The 20,648-nt window shown below is 43.3% G+C and overlaps 1 protein-coding gene across 2 annotated transcripts in view; it reads right to left on the reverse strand.

The window, feature by feature from the left end:
- The window catches only part of best4 (bestrophin 4), a 78,908-nt gene that overhangs the window by 13,057 nt on the left and 45,203 nt on the right, over positions 1 to 20,648 (reverse strand). The window contains exons 1-2 of one of the 2 annotated variants that reach the window (XM_043699027.2): positions 8,222 to 8,373; positions 3,257 to 3,351 (exon numbers count right to left, since the gene is read on the reverse strand). In XM_043699027.2, the coding sequence (XP_043554962.1) occupies positions 3,257 to 3,351; positions 8,222 to 8,373 (247 nt within the window). Of the gene's footprint in view, positions 1 to 3,256; positions 3,352 to 8,221; positions 8,374 to 20,648 lie in introns of those variants that run through there. The other variant, XM_087990531.1, reaches the window with a different exon arrangement.

The following is a 20,648-nucleotide window of genomic DNA, read 5'->3' on the forward strand; positions in this document are numbered from 1 at the left end:
CTAGTCTGATGCTTATTTTCAGCATTTTCCAGTGCCTTCTTATTGCTTTATTCTGACAAATGGGGCATGATTTAAGCCAAATCTTTTACACGCGGGGCAAGCCATGTTAGATGGCAATTATGTGCTACCCACACCAGCAAGATAACTCACTGGGTTTCCCACCGGTCAGCTCATTAACAGCATAAGGTCACCACTTTATCACAGGCCTTGACATTGGTGACCTGGATCACAAGAAGCTGCCAGTTAATCAAAGACAGTTCCTTGGGAAATCCAGTGGTAAGAAAGTAAGTCCTTTACCTGCGAGGGGCAGGTGGGGGACTTGCTGGGAGAGAGATCAGGCAGGACGATTATAATGGTTAGCTTTCAGAGGTGTCCACTTTGCTGCTATCGTGCTCCTGATTGGCTCAGATTTGGCAATTAATAGGGTGTCCCTAGCTCAGCAGGCAGATTGCCATGACCTCCTATTGCAAAATCTACACAATTTTCTCACCTACTGGGGATGCAGGTGATTGAAGAGATGGCACGTTCTGGAAGGATCCACAAATGGGGGGAGGGAATGGTACTAAGACCCCAGCTATTCACCGTATGTGTTAATGATTTAGGTGAGGGAACTCAATGTAATATCTCAATATTTACAGGTGACACAATGCTTAGTGTAAGGGTGTACTGTGAGGAGGATGCAGAGATTTGGACAGGCTGAATGAGTGGGCAAATGCATGGCAGATATAATGTGTGAAATGTAAATAAATGTGAGGTATTCCACTTTGGTAGTAAAAATAGGAACACCAATTATTATTTGCATGGGTGTAAATTGAGAGAGGGGAATGTTCAATGAATCCTGGGTGTCCTTGTGCACCAGTCACTGAAAGTAAATGTGCAGGTGAAGTAGGCACTGAGGAAGGCAATATGTATATTGGCCTTCATAGCGAGAGGGTTCATGTACTGAAACAAGGATGCATTGTTCTAATTGTACAGGGCAATGGTGAGGCCACACCGGGAATGTTGTGCACAGTTTTGGTCTCCTTTACTAAGAAAGGATGTTCTTGCTATAGCGGGAGTGCAGTTAAAGTTTACCAAATTGCTTCATAGGGTAGATGTATGAGGAGAGGTTGAGTCGGTTAGGATTATATTAACTGGAATTCAGAAGAATGAGGGGGCTGTCCTAAAGAATCCTTACTGCACTAGACAGTGTAGATGCAGAAACAATATTTCCGATGGTGGGGGAGTTTAAGGATAAAAGGCAACCAGTTTAAGGCTGAGGTGAAGAGAAATGTCTTCACCCAGAGAGTGGCGAGTCTGTGTAATTCACTACCACAGAGTGAGGTGATTGAGGCCAAAACATGTGTTTTCAAGAAAAAGATAGTGATAGCACTTGTAGCTAAATGGATCAAGGGATATGGAGGGAGGGCAGGATTAGGGTATTGAGTTGGATGATTAAGGTATTGAGTTGGATGATTAGGGTATTGAGTTGGATGATCAGCCATAAGCATATTGAATGGCGGGGCAGGCTTGACGGGATGAATGGTCTATCGTGTTCCTATCTTCCAGGATTCTATGAGTTCAAGCCTTTTCGCGGCCATTAAAGAACATCTCAACAGCTTTAATCCTGGAGAGCAAAGGATGTCACCCATTGATCTCTTCCTTCTCATTAGCTCTCCAGGAGGAGAATTCCCACATCCATTGTGGGAATTAATATCCATTGACGAGAAAGTAACCTGGAGCAGCTATATAAATACTGTGGCTCAACCACACGTCAGAGGTTCTGAACTCTGTAGTAAGTAACTTCCACTCTGACTCACGAAAGCCTGTCCACTCTCTATAAGGCATAAGTCAGGAGTGTAATGGAATAGTCTCCACTTGCCTAGATGAATACAGGTCTAAAAATCTTCAAGAAACTTGACATCATCGATTCTGCTTGATTGGCATCTCATGTAATACTAACACCATTCTCTGTCTCCAACACCACAAATTCAGAAGGAGGGATTGCTTTATGACCAAACAGATTGGGACTCTACTCACTGGAATTTAGAAGAATGAGAGGTAGTCTCATTGAAACATATAGGATTCTTAAAGGGCTTAACAGAGTAAATACAGAGAGGGTGTTTCCCGTTATGGAAGAGTCTACGACCAGTGCACATAATCTCAGAATAAAGGCGCACCAATTTAAGACTAAGGTGAGGACGAATTTCTTCTCTCAGAGGCTTGTGAGTCTTTGGAACTCCTCGCCACAGAGAGCTGTTGGGACAGAGTCCTTGCTTATATTTGAGGATGAGATGGACAGATTCTTAATCAGTAGGAGAATCAAGGGTTATGGGGTCAGGGCAGGAAAGATGATGTGAGGAATGTCGAATCAGGCATGATCATACTGAATGGTGGGGCAGGCTTGAGGGGCTGAATGGCCTCTTCCTGTTCCTATAGTCTGACACAGTGACAGTATTGTGTGCCATCTACAAGATGTTCCTTAACTTACCGAGGGTCTGTCAAAACCATACCCTCCACCAGTTGAAGAACAAGGGTGCCAGATACATGGAAACACAATCTCTCGCAAGTTCCCCCTGCAGGCTTCACTCTATCCTGACTTGGAATTATATCATTATTCTTTCACTGTGTCAAAATCCTGGAACTCCCTTCTTAACCACACTGTGGGTGTCTGTACACCACATAGACTCACATCAGTCCGCGAACATCTCAGACATGGAAATTACTGTCATTACTTTTATGTTAAAATATAAACACCAACAACATACATTTATATTTTGCTCTTCACCTACATGATCATTTCGGTTCTCTCTGGAAGTGGAAAATGTGGATCGGAAGTAAAGAAATTCATTTAGGAGACCAGGGGTATGAGTTAAAGGGATCTGTGTAGGAAGTCTTTAGGGCAGTGGAAAGACATGCCAAATTAGTTTTGAAATAAGAATTTCAGAAGGAAATTATTTAACAGCCAAATCTAGTGCTTGAACAAAAGAAATAGGAAATAAGTCATATTTCAGTGTCAGAGAATGGAAGGATTGTAAGAATGGCAAGAATTTGCTTGTAATATGGAGTACAAATGTGATGAAATTTGAAGATGAGAATCTTGCAGATGTTGATGCTGGGAGGTAGGATATAGATGATAAATGGAGCAGCTTGGTGGGTATCATATAGTTTCAGGAGACACAGTGCTATGCTATTGGCTCTATATAAATGCAACTTGTTAGTGACATTTTAGAATTCATTAATGATTTTATAGTAGTCTGAAGCTTTAGTTACAGACCTAAAACAAATGACATTGGAATAAGACTGGTCTGTTTGTCACAATATGTAGCCACGTTCTCAAAGAGAATCTTCTGTTCATGTGATAGGAAATACCTACAATAAATAGCAATAAAAACATGCTCAGACACAGGAGAATTATCCACGTATTAATATACAGTTGGTTGTAGTAAATGCAATGCTAATTATATTTCAGTTTGAATTACTTATTTCATTTACTGAAGTTTCAAACTGTCACTTTTGATTAATTAAAATCAGCCAATCTCCAAGTTACAGGAAATAAACTGTCTACTTTACAGACCTTGCAGGGAATATTTTGGAGAATTTTATCATCATTATCTGTAGATCTCAGGACAACAGAAAACACTTTATAACCAATGCACTACAGTTATTGTAGAGAAACGCAGTCACAAAGTTCCACAAGCAGTAATGTGATAATGATCTGATAATTTGTTTTAGTGAGATTGGTGCCATAATAAATACTTACCAGTGCACAGGGAAGAATTCTCTACTTTTTGTCAAATAGTGTATTGGGATATTTTACAACCACTGAAGAGAGAAGGCAGGACCATGATATCAAAGAGAAACCTTCAATGGTGTAGCCCTCAGTGCAGTACTGAAATGTCGATATACCTTATATGTATTTGAGTTTCTACAATGGGGCTCTACATCACAATCTTCTGACTCAGAGGCAAGAATCTTCCCACACATATAAGTCCACGATACTGTGATCTGTAAAATATCCAAGTCATTAACACTATGGTTGCTTTAAATTGAATCCTGGATTTTTGGAAAGTTAGCAGATTTTTGCTAATGCAGTAGGACCATAAAATGTAGCAGCAGAAGTAGGCCATTCAATCTGTTCCACCATTCAATCCTCAACTCCACTTTCCTGTCATTTTCTCATAACTATGAATCCCTTAAGGATTAACTTTCTGTTTAACCCAAGCTTGAAAGTACATAATAACCCGGTCTGTACAGTCCTCAGTGATAAAGAATTCAACAGATTCACTGTCCTCTGAGAGAAGACATTCCTCCTCATCTCTGTCTATAATGGGCAACCCTTTACTCTGAGATTCTGCCCTGTGGTCCTAGCCTTTCCCAGAAAGGGAAACCACCTCTCCATATCCACCCGGTCAAGTCCCCTGTGAATCTTTTATGTTTCAATAAGGTCACGTCTCATTCTTCTAAATTCCACTGAGTGTCGGCCCAACGTTCTCATCCTCTCCTCCATACCCAGGATCAGCCTAGTAAATGTTCGCTGCACTCTTTCCATCTATATCTTCCCTCAGACAGGAAACCAAACTGTTCACAGTAATCCAAGTATGGCCTAATTGGTGCCATATATTATTTTAGCAAGACCTCCCTATTTCTCTACTCCATTTCCTCTAAAATAAAGGCCAACATTCCATTTGCCTTCCCTATCACTTGCTGAACCTATATGCTAGCTTTTTCTGATTCTTGCAAGAGGACTCCCAAATTACGTTATGATGTAGCTTTCTACAGTCTTTCATAATTTAAAAAATATTCAGCTCCTGTATTCATTCTGCCAAAGTGCATAACCTCACGTTATATTCCATCTGCCAAGTCTTTGTCCACTTGCTTAACCTGTCTATTTCCCTTTGTAGTTGTGTCATCCTCACCACTTGTCTTCCCATCAGTGTTGACCCCAGCACTGATTCCTGTGGCGTACCTCTAGTTACAAGTTGTCATCCTGAGAATACCCCCCTTATCCAATCCGCTGTCTTGTATTAGCTAATCCTCTATCCACACTAATGTATTACAGTGCCTCCAACCCCATGGGCTCTTATTAAATAGTCTAATAGGTGGTATCTTATCAAACACTTTCTTGAACTCCAAATATATTGCACTCACTGCTTTTTCCTTTATTCTTCCTACTTGTTATCTCCTCAAAAAATTCTAATGAATTTGTCAGGTATGATTTCCCCTTCATGAAGTCATGCCGACTGCTTGACCAAATTATGTACAGTATTGTTGAATGCTCTGCTTTTACATCCTTTATACTGGCCTCTAACATTTCTCAATAATAGATGCTAACCTAAGTGGCCTATAGTTACCTTTTTTTGTTCCCAAATTTAAATAATTAGATTAGATTCGTTACAGTATGGAAACAGGCCCTTCGGCCCAACAAGTCCATACCAACCTTCCGAAGAGTAACCCACCCAGACCCATTCACCTACCCTATATTTACTCCTAACTAATGCACCTAACACTATGGGCAATTTATCATGACCAAGTCACCTGACCTGCACATCTTTGGATTGTGGAAGGAAACCGGAGCACCCGAAGGAAACTCATGCAGAGACGGGGAGAATGTGCAAACCCCACACAGAGAGTCTCCTGAGGCTGGAATCAAACCCGGGACCCTGGCGCTGCAAGGCAGCAGTGTTAACTACTGAGCCACGGTGCCGCCCCTGTTACATGGTGTTACATTGGCAGTTTGCCAACCCTCTGAGACATTTCTAGAATCTAAATATTCTTGGAAGATTGCTACCAGTGCATCCACTGCAGCTATAAAAATAGGTAAGGGTCTTTGAGGACACGGGCCTCCAGAAGAAGCAGAGATGTTTCTTGACCGTCAAGTTGACGTGTGTGGACCAGGACACATCACTCAAAGGAACTTGATCTCTTGACCATCTCCACCTCAGCACCACGAATGCAGACAGGGGCGTGCCCTTAAGTCTGCTTCCTGAAGTCAATGACCAGCTCGTTCATTTTGCTGATGTTGATGGAGAGGTTGCTGTCTTTATACCATGCTGCTAAGCACTCTATCTCTTTCCTGTCCTCTGTCTCATTGTTTGAGATCCGACTTACAATGGTGGTGTCATCAGCAAACTGAATGTATAAGGAGTATAGTAAGGGGCTGGATACAGAGCCTTGTGGGGCACCGGTGCTGAGGATTATGGTGGAGGAAGTACTGTCGCCTATTCTTACTGATTGCAGTCTACAGGTCAGGAGGTTCAGAATCAAATTATAGAGGGGGAGCCGAGACCTAGATACCAGAGTTTAGAGATGAGTTTGTTTGGTATTATGGAGTTGAACTCGGAACTGTAGTCAATAAATAGAAATCTGATGTAGGTATCCTTGGTATCCAGATGTTCTAGGGATGAGTATAGGGCCAGGGAGATGGTGTGTTGTACGTGTGGGTGAATTACAAAGGATCAAGGCAATTTGGTAGGCTGGAGTTGATGTTAGCCATGACACTTGAAGCACTTCATAATGATGAAGGTCAGAGCCACCAGGCGGTAGTCATTGAGGCATGCCTCATGACTTTGCTTTGGTAACGGTATGATGGTAGTCTTCTTGAACCAACTGGGGACTTCAGATCGAAATAAAGAGAGGTTAAAGATGTTTGCAAATACTCTTGCCAGCCAGTCTGCACAGGATCTGACTGCATGGCCAGGACTCCATCCAGGCCAGTCGCTTTCCATGGGTTCACTCTCAACAAGGCTGATCTGACATCTTCCTCGGTAACCATGGGTACAGGTGCATCTGAGGCTGTTGGGGGAGGTGACATCATTTCACTTCACTCAAAGTGACCGTAGAATGCATTGAGCTTGTCAGGTGGGGATTTACTGTTGCCCGTGATTCTGTTTAACTTTGCTTTGTAGTGTAGTCAGTCTAGGTCTCAAGCTTAATTTGGCATTACTTCTTGGTGTCCCTGGTGGCCTTACGAAGGTCATATCTGGATTTCCTGTACTGGTCAGGGTGGGATGAACTGAATGCCTCAGTCTTGGACTTCAGTAAGGAGTGGATCTCCTGGTTCATCCATGGTTTCCCGTTGAGGAACATTTGGATTAACTTCTTCAGCATCCAATCTTTTACACACTTACTAATGAAGCCTGTGACTGTAGTACCATACTTGTTTAGATTAGATTAGATTAGATTACTTACAGTGTGGAAACAGGCCCTTCGGCCCAACAAGTCCACACCGACCTTCCGAAGAGCGACCCACCCATCCCTATTCCCCTACACTTACCCCTTCACCTAACACTACAGGCAATTTAGCATGGCCAATTCACCTGACCTGCACATCTTTGGACTGTAGGAGGAAACCGGAGCACCCGGAGTGGAACTTGGTGTGCATTAGGATTCATGGAAGAGTTTTGGATGAACTGGAATTTATGGAAGTTGGAGGGTTGGCAAACAGGAAAGCATCAGGATAATGGGAGTCTAGAGGTGGCAAAGACATGGACCAGGCTTTCAGGAGTAGATGAGCTATTATAAACATGGTGGTGGGTCTCACGATAGAAAAAGTAGGCATTCTACATGATGAATTCTTGTGGAACTCCCAAAGTTGGTGCAGAGCTATGTACAGCAAACATTGCTGGAAAAGGTCTGCCAACACTTTTATATATCAGAGTCAATGGCAGTTCCGCCAAGAAGGAGATCATTTGGAGGAGGGTGATAAGGGTTGGAGGTGACTATGTTAAAAGTGGTTGCAAAGTCAAGGTTCAATAGTATTCACTTTCACAGTGGATGTCATAAAGGTGGCTGTGGTATGAAAATTTATACATGGAACAACATTGACTAAAAATTAGTTTAGCACAACTCTATCTGCCCTGCATTATCATCCCTTTCATCACCAGGACACTGCTGTGCAAAGAGCCCAAGCAATGACAGGTATGATAGATGGGCACAGAATAACGTTTAGAATATTGGCTTGAAACGTGGCAACTTAATTGGAGGGATTTAAATGAAGGGTTGCAGGAAAGATGAATTGTTTCATCTTTCCTGCAACCCATCTGGGAGGTGACAACAAGGTCAAGTAATTAGAAAAAGAAACAATGTTTGGAGTGGAGTTGTGGGTACTTGGAAGGGGATGTGATGTCAATGCTTTTTAAAGGAAATGGGACCCTAAACTGAAAATGGAAACTTCGGGCCAAGAGGAAACTTCAGTGGGGAGGAGTATAAAATTACAAAGCAAAGCAAAGATGTCTTTTACCTGTACGTAACACTGAATATTGAATATAAAATGATGAACACAATGAATTCCTTGTACAACAGTTTGTAAATACTTCCTTTCCAACGAAAGAGAAGTTTAGAGAATCCAGCAAATCGAGCATCTGCAACTTTCAGTGTGTAAGAAATTGTCATGGCGCCCCTTTGTGGTAACAATCTGAAAGTTCAATAAAATCTCAAATTAACAAATGCACGGATACTGAATGCATTCCTTAGATCTTTCAAATTGAGTGAGGTTGACAAATATCTGGGAGGTAATCCACTTACCTTCAAAATTGAACAGAGTATGTCAGTTGAATTTGACTGAAGACAGAGCAGTAGAAAAACTATAAAAAGACAACATTCTGATGTATGAACCTCAAAGAGCAAATGGAATGCATTTGCAGGATTCAAACATGAAAATAATTTACCTAAGAGGGAATAATCTCCCCTGTTTATAGCAATGTACTGAATCATTAGTCAGTTTTAATTTTACTGACTTTTATTGACTACTTGATATTAGAAGGAAGAGTATATGGGTTGCTATTGGTTTTGAGAATTGTTTTTTTTTATCCCTGGAGTGTGGAGATCACTAACATTTATTGCCCATCCCTGGTTACCCTTGGTGGTCGTGAGCAATTTTCTTGAACTGGTGCAGCTCTATTTGGAGGACAACTGATTCATCAGCTGAGGCATAGGGACTGAGGTGAAGTGGGCGGAATGTGGCAATTGGTCAATTTCCTTGCCATATTTGACTGGATGCCATAAGATTTTATGGGATCTGGACTCAATGTTGAGAATTGTCAGGGTAACTCCCACCCGACTATAAACGACTGTGCTGCTACCTCTGCTGGGTGTGTCCTACTGGTGGGACAGGACATATCCAGGGATGGTGTTAGTGGTGTCTGGGACATTGTAGGGAAGGTATGATTCTGTGAGCGTGACTATGTCAGGCTGTTGTTTGATGAGTCTGTGAGATAGCACTCCTGATTTTGTCCTTTGCCCCTCACTGTTAGCGAGGAGGGTTTTGAAGCGTTAACAGGCCTGCATTTGCTGGGTTTTTTTTTGTTTCCAGTTATGTTTTTGTGACTTTCTATCAATTGTTACAGCTGAGTGGCTAGCTAGGTCATTTCAGAGGTCAGTTAAGAATCAACCACATTGCTGTGTGCCTGGGGTCACATGTAAGCCAGACCAGCTAAGAATGCTGGTTTCTAAGAAGGCCAGGAGAGGTAATGTAGGAAACTCCTGTAGCTACCTCCCTCTCAAGCAAGTATACCGTTTTGGAAAAAGTTGGAGGGGTGGGGGGGGCGGGGCAGCCTCTCAAAAGGGAACATGAGCAGCCAGAGGTTGTTATACACATTGATATCAACAATATAGGTAGAAAAAGGGATGAGATCCTACAGAATGAATATAGGGAGTTAGGCAGGAGGTTAAAAAATTGGGCATCAAGAGTAGAAATCTCTGGATTACTCCCAGTGCCACGTGCTACTGAGAGCAGAAATGGGAAGGTAAGACAGATGAATACGTGGCTAAGGCACTGATGTATGGGACAGGGATTCAGATTTTGGATCAGTGGAATCTCTTCTGTGTCAGAGGACCAAATATGTAGGGAGATAGCAGCTAGCTGTAAGAGGGTTGGATCTGTAGGGAATTTGAACTTTCCAAACATAGACTGGGCCTGCCATAGTGTTAAGGGCTTGAATGGGGAGGAATTTGTTACAGAGGGGACACCGTATCTGCGGGAAATACGTTCCAAGACCTACCGTGGATGCCCAAAACTATGGATAGTAGCGAGCCCTATCATTTAAATGGAAAACGTACCTCCCCGGCAGCCCCTGGAATTATTTCTGGAATGTACCATGTATTATTTTCAAGCTACAGTAAACTGCAGATAACTGAAACCATGCAAACCATATCCGCAGATACAGGGGTACTACTGTAGTGTGTTCAATAAAACTTTCTTAATCAATATGTAAATGACCCTGCTAGAGAAGGGGCAAAACTTGACATCCCCTTGGAAAATCAGGCACGCCTAGTGACTGAGGTATTAGAGAGACACTTTGGGACCAGTGACCATTATTCCATTAGTCTTAAAATAGCTATGGGAAAGGATAAAGTTAAAGTTCCACAAGTTAAAGTTCTAAATTGGGGCAAGGCTAATTCTGATGGTATTAGGTAGGAACTTTCAAATGTTGAATGGGGGAGGCTATTCACAGTTAAAGGGATATCTGGCAGGTGGGAGGCTTTCAAAAGCAAGATAGCTAGAATTCAGGGAGACCAGGTTCCTGCTAGTGTGAAGGACAAGTATGTCAGGCATAGAGAACACTGGATAACTCAAGATATTGATTCTCTGGTCAAGAAAAAGAACAAGCATAAATCAGGTATAGACAGCTGGGATCAAGTGAATCCCTTGAGAAGTATAGGAAGTATAGGAGTACACTAAAGAGGGAAATCAGGAGGGCAAAAAAAGACATGAGATAGCTTTGTCCGATAAGATTAGGGAGAATTCAAAGAGATTCTACAAGTATATGAAGGGCAAAAGAGTGACTAGGGTGAGAATAGGGCCCCTTAAAGATCAATGAGGCCATCTATTTTTGGAACTGCAGGAGATGGGGGAGATCCTAAACAAATGTTTCATGTCAGTATTTATTGTGGAGAAGACATGGAAGCTAGAGAACTTGGGGAAATAAATAGTCTTGAAAAGAATCCACATTGCAGAAGAGGATAAAGGTAGTTAGATCCCTGGGACCTGATCAAGTGTATCCCAGGACATTGTGGGAGGTTCAGGAAAAAATTGCAAGGGCCCCAGCAGAGATATTTGTATCATCGATAACCACAGCTGAAGTGCCAGAAGACTGGGGGGTGGCTAATGTTGTGCTACTATTTAAGAAAGGCTGCAAAGAAAAGCCAAGGAACTACACACTGGTGAGCCTGATGTCAGTGAGGGTAAATTGTAGGAGGGAATCCTGAGAGACAGATTAGATTAGATTACATTACAGTATGGAAACAGGCCCTTCGGCCCAACAAGTCCACACCGACCTGCCGAAGCGCAACCCACCTTTACCCCTATACCTAACACTATGGGCAATTTAGCATGGCCAATTCACCTGACCTGCACATCTTTGGACTGTGGGAGGAAACCGGAGCACCCGGAGGAAACCCACGCAGACACGGGGAGAACGTGCAAACTCCACACAGTCAGTCGCCTGAGGCGGGAATTGAACCCGGGTCTCTGGCGCTGTGAGGCAACAGTGCTAACCACTGTGCCGCCCACTAATGTAGACAGGATCTACATGGTTTTGGAAAGGCAAGAACTGATTAGGGACATGGCTTTGTACATGGGAAATCGTGTCTCACAAACATGGTTGGGATTTTTGAAGAGGTGATCAAGAAGATAGATGAAGGCAGAGTTGTAGACATTGTCTACAGGAACTTTAGCAAGGCTTTCAACAAGGTTCCACATGGTAGACTAGTTAGTAGAATTAGATCACATGGGATCCAGGGAGAGAGCTAGTCAATTGGATACAAAATTTGCTTGACAGTAGGAGACAGAAGGTGGTGGTAGAGGGTTGTTGTTCAGTCCTATGCGACCAGCGATATACCACAAGTATCAATACTGGGTCCACTGTTTTTCATCATTTATATTAACAATTTGGGTGAGAATATGGGAGACATGATTAGTAATTTTGCAGATGTCAACAAATTGACACCAGCGAGCTGAAGGATAGCAGATGGACTTTAATTTAGATAAATGTGAGATGTTGAAGTTTGGTGAAATAAACCAGGGCAGGTGAAATAGAACAGTTAATGGTAGGACACTGGGGAGTGCTGTCAAACAGAGACACCTAGAGGTTCAAGTACATAGTTTCTTGAAAATGGAATCACAGTTGAACAAGGCGGTGAAGAAGGTATTAGGGGAGAAAGTGAGGTCTGCAGATGCTGGAGATCAAAGTTGAAACTTTATTGCTGGAACAGCACAGCAGGTCAGGCAGCATCCAGGGAACAGGAGATTCGACGTTTCGGGCACAGGCCCTTCTTCAGGAATGAGCAGAGAGTGTTCAGCAGGAGAAGATAAAAGGTAGGGAGGAGGGACTTGGAGGAGGGGAGTTGGAAATGTGATAGGTGGAAAGAGGTCAAGGTGAGGGTGATAGGTCGGAGTAGGATGGAGGCGGAGAGGTCAAGAAGAAGACTGCAGGTCAGGAAGGCGGTGCCGGGCTGGAGGGATCCGGCTGAGACAAGGTGGGGGGAGGGGGGATGAAGAAACTGGTGAAGTCCAAGTTCATCCCCTGCGGTTGGAGGGTTCCCAGTCGGAAGATAAGACGCTCCTCCTCCGACCGTCGGGTTGTTGTGGTTTGGCGGTGGATGAGTCCAATGACCTGCATATCCTCGGTGGAGTGGGAGGGGGAGTTGAAATGCTGTGCCACAGGTTGGTTGGGTTGGTTCGTCCGGGTGGCCCAGAGGTGCTCTCTGAATCGCTCCGCAAGTAGGCGGCCTGTCTCCCCAATATAGAGGAGGCCACACCGGCTGCAGCGGATGCAGTAGATGATGTGGGTGGAGGTGCAGGTGAATCTGTGGCGGATATGGAAGTTTCCCTTGGGGCCTTGGAGAGAAGTGAGGGGGGAGGTGTGGGCGCAAGTGTTGCACCTCCTGCGGTTGCAAGGGAAGGTGCCGGGAGTGGTGGTTGGGTCGGTGGGGGGTGTGGATCTGACAAGGGAGTCGCGGAGGGAGTGGTCTCTACGGAAAGCTGATAGGGGAGGGGAGGGAAATATATCCTTGGTGCTGGGGTCTGTTTGGAGGTGGCGGAAGTGACGGCGGATGATGCGCTGTACATGGAGATTGGTGGGGTGGTAGGTGAGGACCAGTGGGGTTCTGTCCTGGTGGCGGTTGGAGGGGCGGGGCTCAAGGGCGGAGGAGCGGGAAGTGGAGGAGATGCGGTGGAGGGCACCGTCGACCACGTCGGGGGGGAAATTGCGGTCCTTGAAGAAGGAGGCCATCTGTGTTGTACGTATTTTGAACTGGTCCTCCTGGGAGCAGATGCGGCGGAGACGAAGGAATTGGGAGAATGGGATGGCGTTTTTACAGGGGGCAGGATGGGAGGAGGTGTAGTCCAGGTAGCTGTGGGAGTCGGTAGGTTTGTAGTAGATGTCCGTGTTGATTCGGTCGCCTGAGATAGAAACAGAAAGGTCTAGGAAGGGGAGGGAGGAGTCCGAGACTGTCCAGGTGAATTTGAGGTCGGGGTGGAAGGTGTTAGTGTAGTGGATGAACTGTTCAACCTCCTCGTGGGAGCACGAGGTAGCGCCGATACAGTCATCAATGTAGCGAAGAAAAAGATGGGGGGTGGGGCCAGTGTAGTTGCGGAAGATGGATTGTTCCACATACCCTACGAAGAGGCAGGCATAGCTGGGGCCCATGCGGGTGCCCATGGCTACTCCTTTTGTTTGGAGAAAGTGGGAGGATTGGAAAGAAAAGTTGTTCAGGGTGAGGACCAGTTCGGTCAGTCGAAGGAGGGTGTCGGTGGAAGGGTACTGGGTGGTACGGCGGGAAAGGAAGAAGCGGAGTGCTTTGAGTCCTTCGTGATGGGGAATGGAGGTGTACAGGGACTGGATGTCCATGGTGAAGATGAGGCGTTGGGGACCGGGGAAGCGGAAATCCTGGAGGAGGTGGAGGGCGTGGGTGGTGTCACGAACGTAGGTGGGGAGTTCTTGGACTAATGGGGACAGGACCGTGTCGAGGTATGCCGAGATGAGTTCGGTTGGGCAGGAGCAGGCTGAGACGATGGGTCGTCCGGGGCAGTCAGGTTTGTGGATTTTGGGCAGGAGGTAGAAACGGGCGGTGCGGGGTTGTGGGACTATGAGGTTGGAGGCGGTGGATGGGAGGTCCCCTGAGGTGATGAGGTTATGGACGGTCTGGGAGATGATGGTTTGGTGGTGGGGGGTGGGGTCATGGTGCTAGGTATTAGGTATACTTGCCTTCATTGGTCAGAGTATTGTGTCCAGGAGTTGGAATGTCATGTTATGGCTGTACAAAGCATTGGTAAGGCCACATCTGGAATATTGCATACAGTTCTGGTCACTCTACCTTCAGAAGGATATTAGTAACCTGGAAAGGGTGCAAAAGGATTTATGGGGATGCTACCGAGACTGGAAGGTTTGAGTTATAAGGAGAGTCAGGATAGGCTGGAGCGTAGGCAGCTGAGCATTGATCTTATAGGTGTTTGTAAAATCATGACAGTCATAGATGAGGTTAATAAACAGGGTCTTTACCCCAGTGTAGGGGAGTCCAAAATAGAAAGCACAAGTTTAAGGTGAGAGGGGGAAATATTTAAAATGAACCTGAGGGGTCTTTTTCACACAGAAGGTGGTGCATATATGAAATGAACTATCAGAGAAAGTGATAGCGGTGAGTACAATTATAACATTTAAAAGACATTTGGACGGGTATATGGATAGGAAATATTTAGAGGGATATGGACCAAACGCAGATAAATGGGACTAGTTCAGTTTACATAGAACATAGAACATAGAAGAATACAGCGCAGTACAGGCCCTTCGGCCCTCGATGTTGCACCGATCCAAGCCCACCTAACCTACACTAGCCCCCTATCCTCCATATGCCTATCCAATGCCCGCTTAAATGCCCATAATGAGGGAGAGTCCACCACTGCTACTGGCAGGGCATTCCATGAACTCACGACTCACTGAGTAAAGAACCTACCCCTAACATCTGTCCTATACCTACCCCCCCTTAATTTAAAGCTATGCCCCCTTGTAAAGCTTTAGGAAAGCTGGTCGACATGAACACATTGGACTGAAGGGTATGTTTCCTTGCTGTATGACTCTATGATTCTAAGTTCAGCAGAAACACTGGAGGAACTGCATAAATAAATAAAAATGGCCATTTATTTGATTATCTCATTTGAGTGAGTGAGTTTCACTATCATCTGCGTGACATTGAAAGATCTCAGCAGAGGTTTGCAACTCAGTTGAGACGATAAGACCAATAAGAAACAGGAGCAGGAATAGGCCATTCAGCCCCTTGAACCTGCTCCACCATTCAATAGGATCATGGCTGATCCGACATTCCTCACGTCCACTTTCCTGCCCTTTCCTTTTAACCCTTGATTCTCTGACAGAACAAGACTCTATCTCTCTCAGCCTTATATACACACAAGGACTATGTTCCCACAGCTCTCTGTAGCAAGGAGTTCCAAAGACTCACAACCTTCTGAGAGGAGAAATTTCTTCTCATTTCAGTTTTGGTAGCAATGTCAAAGATAGTTTTAATTTGCGGGCGTGTCACTAATGAGGCTATAGTTATTGCCATCCCAGGTTTTCCATTTATATCCATCTCTTCAAAAAGCCTTAAATATCAACTCCTGGCCAGGTTACATTTGGAACTTCTTTTCAATGAAGGACAGTAGAATACCAATTGATTTCTAGCCAACAGTGTATTAAATTGATTGAACTGAATTTCACAGCTTTATGTGTTGAATTGTGTTGATGAGTTCTGGATACTTGGTGAGTTTGTACAGTCGGAGGCAAATGATATTGTGGAAGTGCAACTAAAGCTTCTGGGTGATGAGTAGGTAAATCATCAATGAATTAACAGGATACGACAGCCTCTGCCTCAGCCTCAGCCTCAGCCTCAGCAAGTGACCACAGAAAGGAATAGATTCATTGGTCAGCGAACTGAGTATACTAGAAGTGGTGGCTTCAATCATCCCAATGTTCAGTTGTTTGTTAGATATTGAAAAGGCAGTCTGAGAGGCAGTCATGTGGTCCATTGACAGTGATAAAGTAGGGAGCCACCAGGATACATGCAGTAGCTAATGCTGTGATAACTGCTGATATCATAAGTAGGCACGGGAGGAGGCAGCCACAGACCCTTGAGAGATTTGGGAGGTGACTTGGCAGGAGGAGGAATGGCAGCCATTGCTACAGATGTGATAGATAAATGTGAATGTAAAGCAGCCTATGGAGCTGAACAATTGGAAGGATGGCATCATTAACCACACTGAGTACTGTGGATGGCATCAGATGCATAATGAAAAATAATGTGCTCTGCTCATTTCAGATTTTATTTGTGATATTAGCTGGAGTACTCTTGGTGCAATGAGACGGAAGGAGGAGATGGGGAAGGAGGATAGATTTGCATGGCGAAATTAGGGAGATAGGCATGAATTTACGAAGGGAACATAATGTCGATGACCTCAGAAAAAGGAAATCCTACATGGGAGAGTAGTTGGAGAGGATCAATGGAACAAAGTAGGGTTTTTGAAAATGGCACTGAATGTATTGTCAAAGGAATGGGCTTGATGGGTGATTAAAGAGCCATCTATGTTTTAGTGAGGTTCAGAAGTTCAGTGTTTTGAGTGACCAGGAGTTGCATAAGAAGACATCAAAGGATAAGAAGATGAGTCTCAGTCATGGGGAAGTTTGGAAGGAAAGGAAGAGGAAGCTTAGAGTTGCAGAGGTTCTGATACAAGTTTTGATGAAGGTTATGCAAAGTGGAGAGGAAGAAAATGATAATACAGTAGCAGCATGGATGGTCTCAGTCAACAATGATGTCCATTCTATCTACACTTAACCTCCAAACTAGCAACATTCTCAGTTGTTTGGTTCAAGTTTTATTTCATTAAATAAGTTTTTAAAGTACACATTTAAACTAAGTTGCTTAAATTCACATAGAAACAGCTTCTTCAAATATTCTGAATTCAGGCCATCCTTCTTCATAATAATTGCAAGCTTAGCCCTGCCTTCACTATCATCTTGAGTTCACTGCCATCAATTATACTCCTAAGTGCCCTAGCATTTTGTCGTCATGGGACTTGTGCTGCTCCATATCTGCTTGTGCTGTGTCAGGACACAGAGTATATCAGTAGTATCCCTTTGTGATCTGAATCAGGTGTTTTACTGTATATCTTTTGAACACACTCGTCAGTCTCTTCAAAGATCCAACCAGAGAATCTTTGATGAGAGATGAGGCCTGTTATAAATCTCTAAGCTGTTTTACACGTGTAAAACAAACATCAGCAAAAGAGGTTAGTTATGATCAGTCTCACTTCATTCAAACAGAGCAACCTTGTATAATACAAAGTAAAGAACATGCCACCGATCCACCTTACTTGATTTCTTGCAGTCTTCCAGTATTTCTGAACTGATTCTCTCCAAAATGCTTTGCAACATTCAATTTAAATGACTGATTGGCTTGTCTGTATAACCTCATGTATTCAGAGCCATTTAGGAACAAAGATTTTCAAATGTAATAGAGGTAAAGTATATATAATTTCCATGATAGATGAATTGATTATTATTTACAGATTGTAGAAATAGTACATTCATCTCATGAATTAAACTTAACTCCTTTTTGGTTTAGTATTTTAGAACTCTGATAGATTTTCAGGGATTGTCTGATAGATTTTCTCACAGGATGAATATCTACAAGGACCAGAAGTTTCCAAAGCATAGACAAAGGGATTACATCCCTCAAGAGAGAAAGTAAATCACCATCAGTTCCTTCTTCATCTCAAAACAGCCAGCTCACCTGGATCATTATCAGGATCAGGGAGAAAGTTAAAGACCCATTTTAGAGTCTGAATACTCAGTGTATTATAAGATAGATATAAGGAGATTCAAGTCTAGGAGATAAAAAGCAAATGAAAATTATTTTAAAAATCAGATAGTAATGATTTCTCACCTGCTGAAGGGTACAGAAAACTGTCCACAGAAGTTGGCTATGCGAGAAAGATTTGGGGATTTTGTCTTCCTTTTAAATATAGGCTTTTCAGACATTATCTGTTCATCACTGATTTATTACACCAATATCACCACCAATAAATCTGCAATCTCTTACACAATATGATTTACTCTTTACTGAATTATGACATTAACAGGTATATCATCAAACAAGGACATATTGCTATCTGAGAACTTGTATTCTCATTCTGTTGGTGTTTTTCGTGGACTTTATTCTTCTAACGTGTAATCCTCTTTAGGGGGTATAAGATTGGTAGTTACTTCTAAAAGAGACTCTCTTCCTATATGGATGTGTTTATATAGGATTAAGATTTGATGTAATCTCATATGATTAATGTTTGTGCTTCCTCTTTACGGAGTATTTAAGGATTTATATTGTACATAAGGATAATAAAATTTTTAACCTGTTAATTCCAAACTCAGTTTAGTTTCATCTATTAGACTGCATTTTTTGTTGATCTGGGTTGTTGAGGTGTATATCAATGTCTGTTTTATTAAAATGTTTTCAGCACATTCCAAAACAATAGGCTGAAGATAGTTAAAGTTGGCATCTGTTGTTTTGCTGGGATCTGCAACATTTCTGAGGGTCCTGTTAACAATAATGGTTATCAGGGAATAAATTGCCATTAAAGAGCCTATTAACATCTAGAGCTTTCCTTCACAATTTGTAGAAAGAAATGAGATTGAATGTTTTGATGAAGGTTGTTGCTACCTGGAGAAAAAGTGGGTTTATTGCGTAGAGAAGGTGGTTCAGAAGTCATATGGATACATGTCTTTATTAATCAAGGCATCGAATACAACAGCAAGTACATTGTGATAACACAGTGCAAGATGAGTAGCTAATGCTGTTCCTGTATTCAAGAAGAGAAATAGGGACAATCTAGGAAATCATAGACCGGTGAGTCTTGCATCAATGGTTGGAAAGCTATTAGAGAGAATTCTTAGGGATAGGAATAACAAGCATTTGGAACAGTATGGCCTAATTAGGGACAGTCAGCAGGATTTTGTGCAGGGCAGTTCATGTCATACTGACGTGACTGAATTTTACAAGGAGATGACAGTGGTGATCGATGAGGGTAGAGCAATGGATGTTGTCCACATGGATTTTTGTAAGGCTTGCCTTTGTTAGTTGGGGAATTGAGTACAAGAGTCAGGATGTCATATTGCAGCTTTATAAGACTTTGGTTAGGCTGCACTTAGAGTATTGCATACAATTTTGGTTGCCACGTTACAAGAAGGATGTGGAGGTTTTGGAGAGGGTGCAGAAGAGGTTTGTGAGAATGCTGCCCGGATTAGAGAGTATGAACTAACTATAAAGAGAGGCTAGAAAAACTCATGTTGTTTTCTCTGGAACGGCAGGGGCTGAGGGGAGACTTGATAGAAGTCTATAACATTATGAGATGCATAGATAAGTTTGACAGTCAGAATCATTTTCCCAGAGTTGAAATGTTTAGGGGGCATGCATTTAAGATGAGAGGGGGAAAGTTCAAAGGAGATATGAGGGGCAAGTTTTTTTCACACAGAGAGTGGTAGGAATTTGGAATGCGCAGCCAAGGGTGGTGGTGTAGGCAGATACAATAGGGGTGGTTAAGAGACTTTTAGATAAGCACATGAATATGCAAGGAATGGAGGGATATGGACCAAGAGCAGGCAGAAGGGATTAATTTAATTTGGCATTATGTTCGGCACAACGTGGTAGACCAAAGGGCCCGTTCCTGTGCTGTATTGTTCTATGTTCTATGTTAGTTAGGCCACAGGTGGAGCACTGTATGCACTTCTGAGCACCACAGTATAGGAAGGATGTGATTGCACTAGAGAGGGCACAGAGGGGATTCGCCAGGTTGTTGCTCGGTCTGAAGTGTTTCAGCTACAAGAAGAGTCCAAATAAGCTGGGGTTGTTTTCTTTAGAGTCGAGAAGGCTGAAGGGGGACCTGATTAAGGTGCACAAAGTTATGAGGAGCATAGACAGGGAAGATAAGAAGAAACTTTCCCATAGTAGAGAGGTAAATATCCTGGCAGCACCATTTTAAGGTAAGGAGCAGGAAGTTTAGAAGGGATTTGAGGAAAAGGTTTTTCACCCAGAGGGCACTGGATATCTGGAACTCACTGACTAAAATGATGGTAGAAGCAGAAGCCATCAAGACACTAAGAAATATTTAGATGAGCACTTAAAATATCATAACATACAAGGCTATGGGGCAAGTGCTGGAAAATGGGATTGGAACAGATAGATGCTTGATGACCAACATGATTACAGTAGGCTGAAGGATCTTTTCCCATGCAGTAAAAACTGATGGAGCATAAGAGGTACAGTTAGTAAGTTTGCAGATGACACCAAAATTGGAGGTATAGTGGACAGCGAAGAGGGTTGAGGAGAAAGTGAGGTCTGCAGATGCTGGAGATCAGAGCTGAAAATGTGTTGCCAGAGGATGTGGTGGAGGCTGGTACAATTGCAACATTTAAGAGGCATTTGGATGGGTATATGAATAGGAAGGGTTTGGAGGGATATGGGCTGGGTGCTGGCAGGTGGGATTAGATTGGGTTGGGATATCTGGTCGGCATGGATGGATTAGACCAAAGGGTCTGTTTCCATGCTGTACATCTCTATGACTCTCTGACTCTATAGATAGACTGGAGACTTGGGTGGTGAAATGGAAGATGGAGTTTAATCCAAAC

This window comes from Chiloscyllium plagiosum, unplaced genomic scaffold (genome assembly GCF_037043375.1).
Source record: "Chiloscyllium plagiosum isolate Xiang-an unplaced genomic scaffold, Cpla_swu_hap1 HiC_scaffold_9, whole genome shotgun sequence".
Lineage (NCBI taxonomy): Eukaryota > Metazoa > Chordata > Chondrichthyes > Orectolobiformes > Hemiscylliidae > Chiloscyllium > Chiloscyllium plagiosum.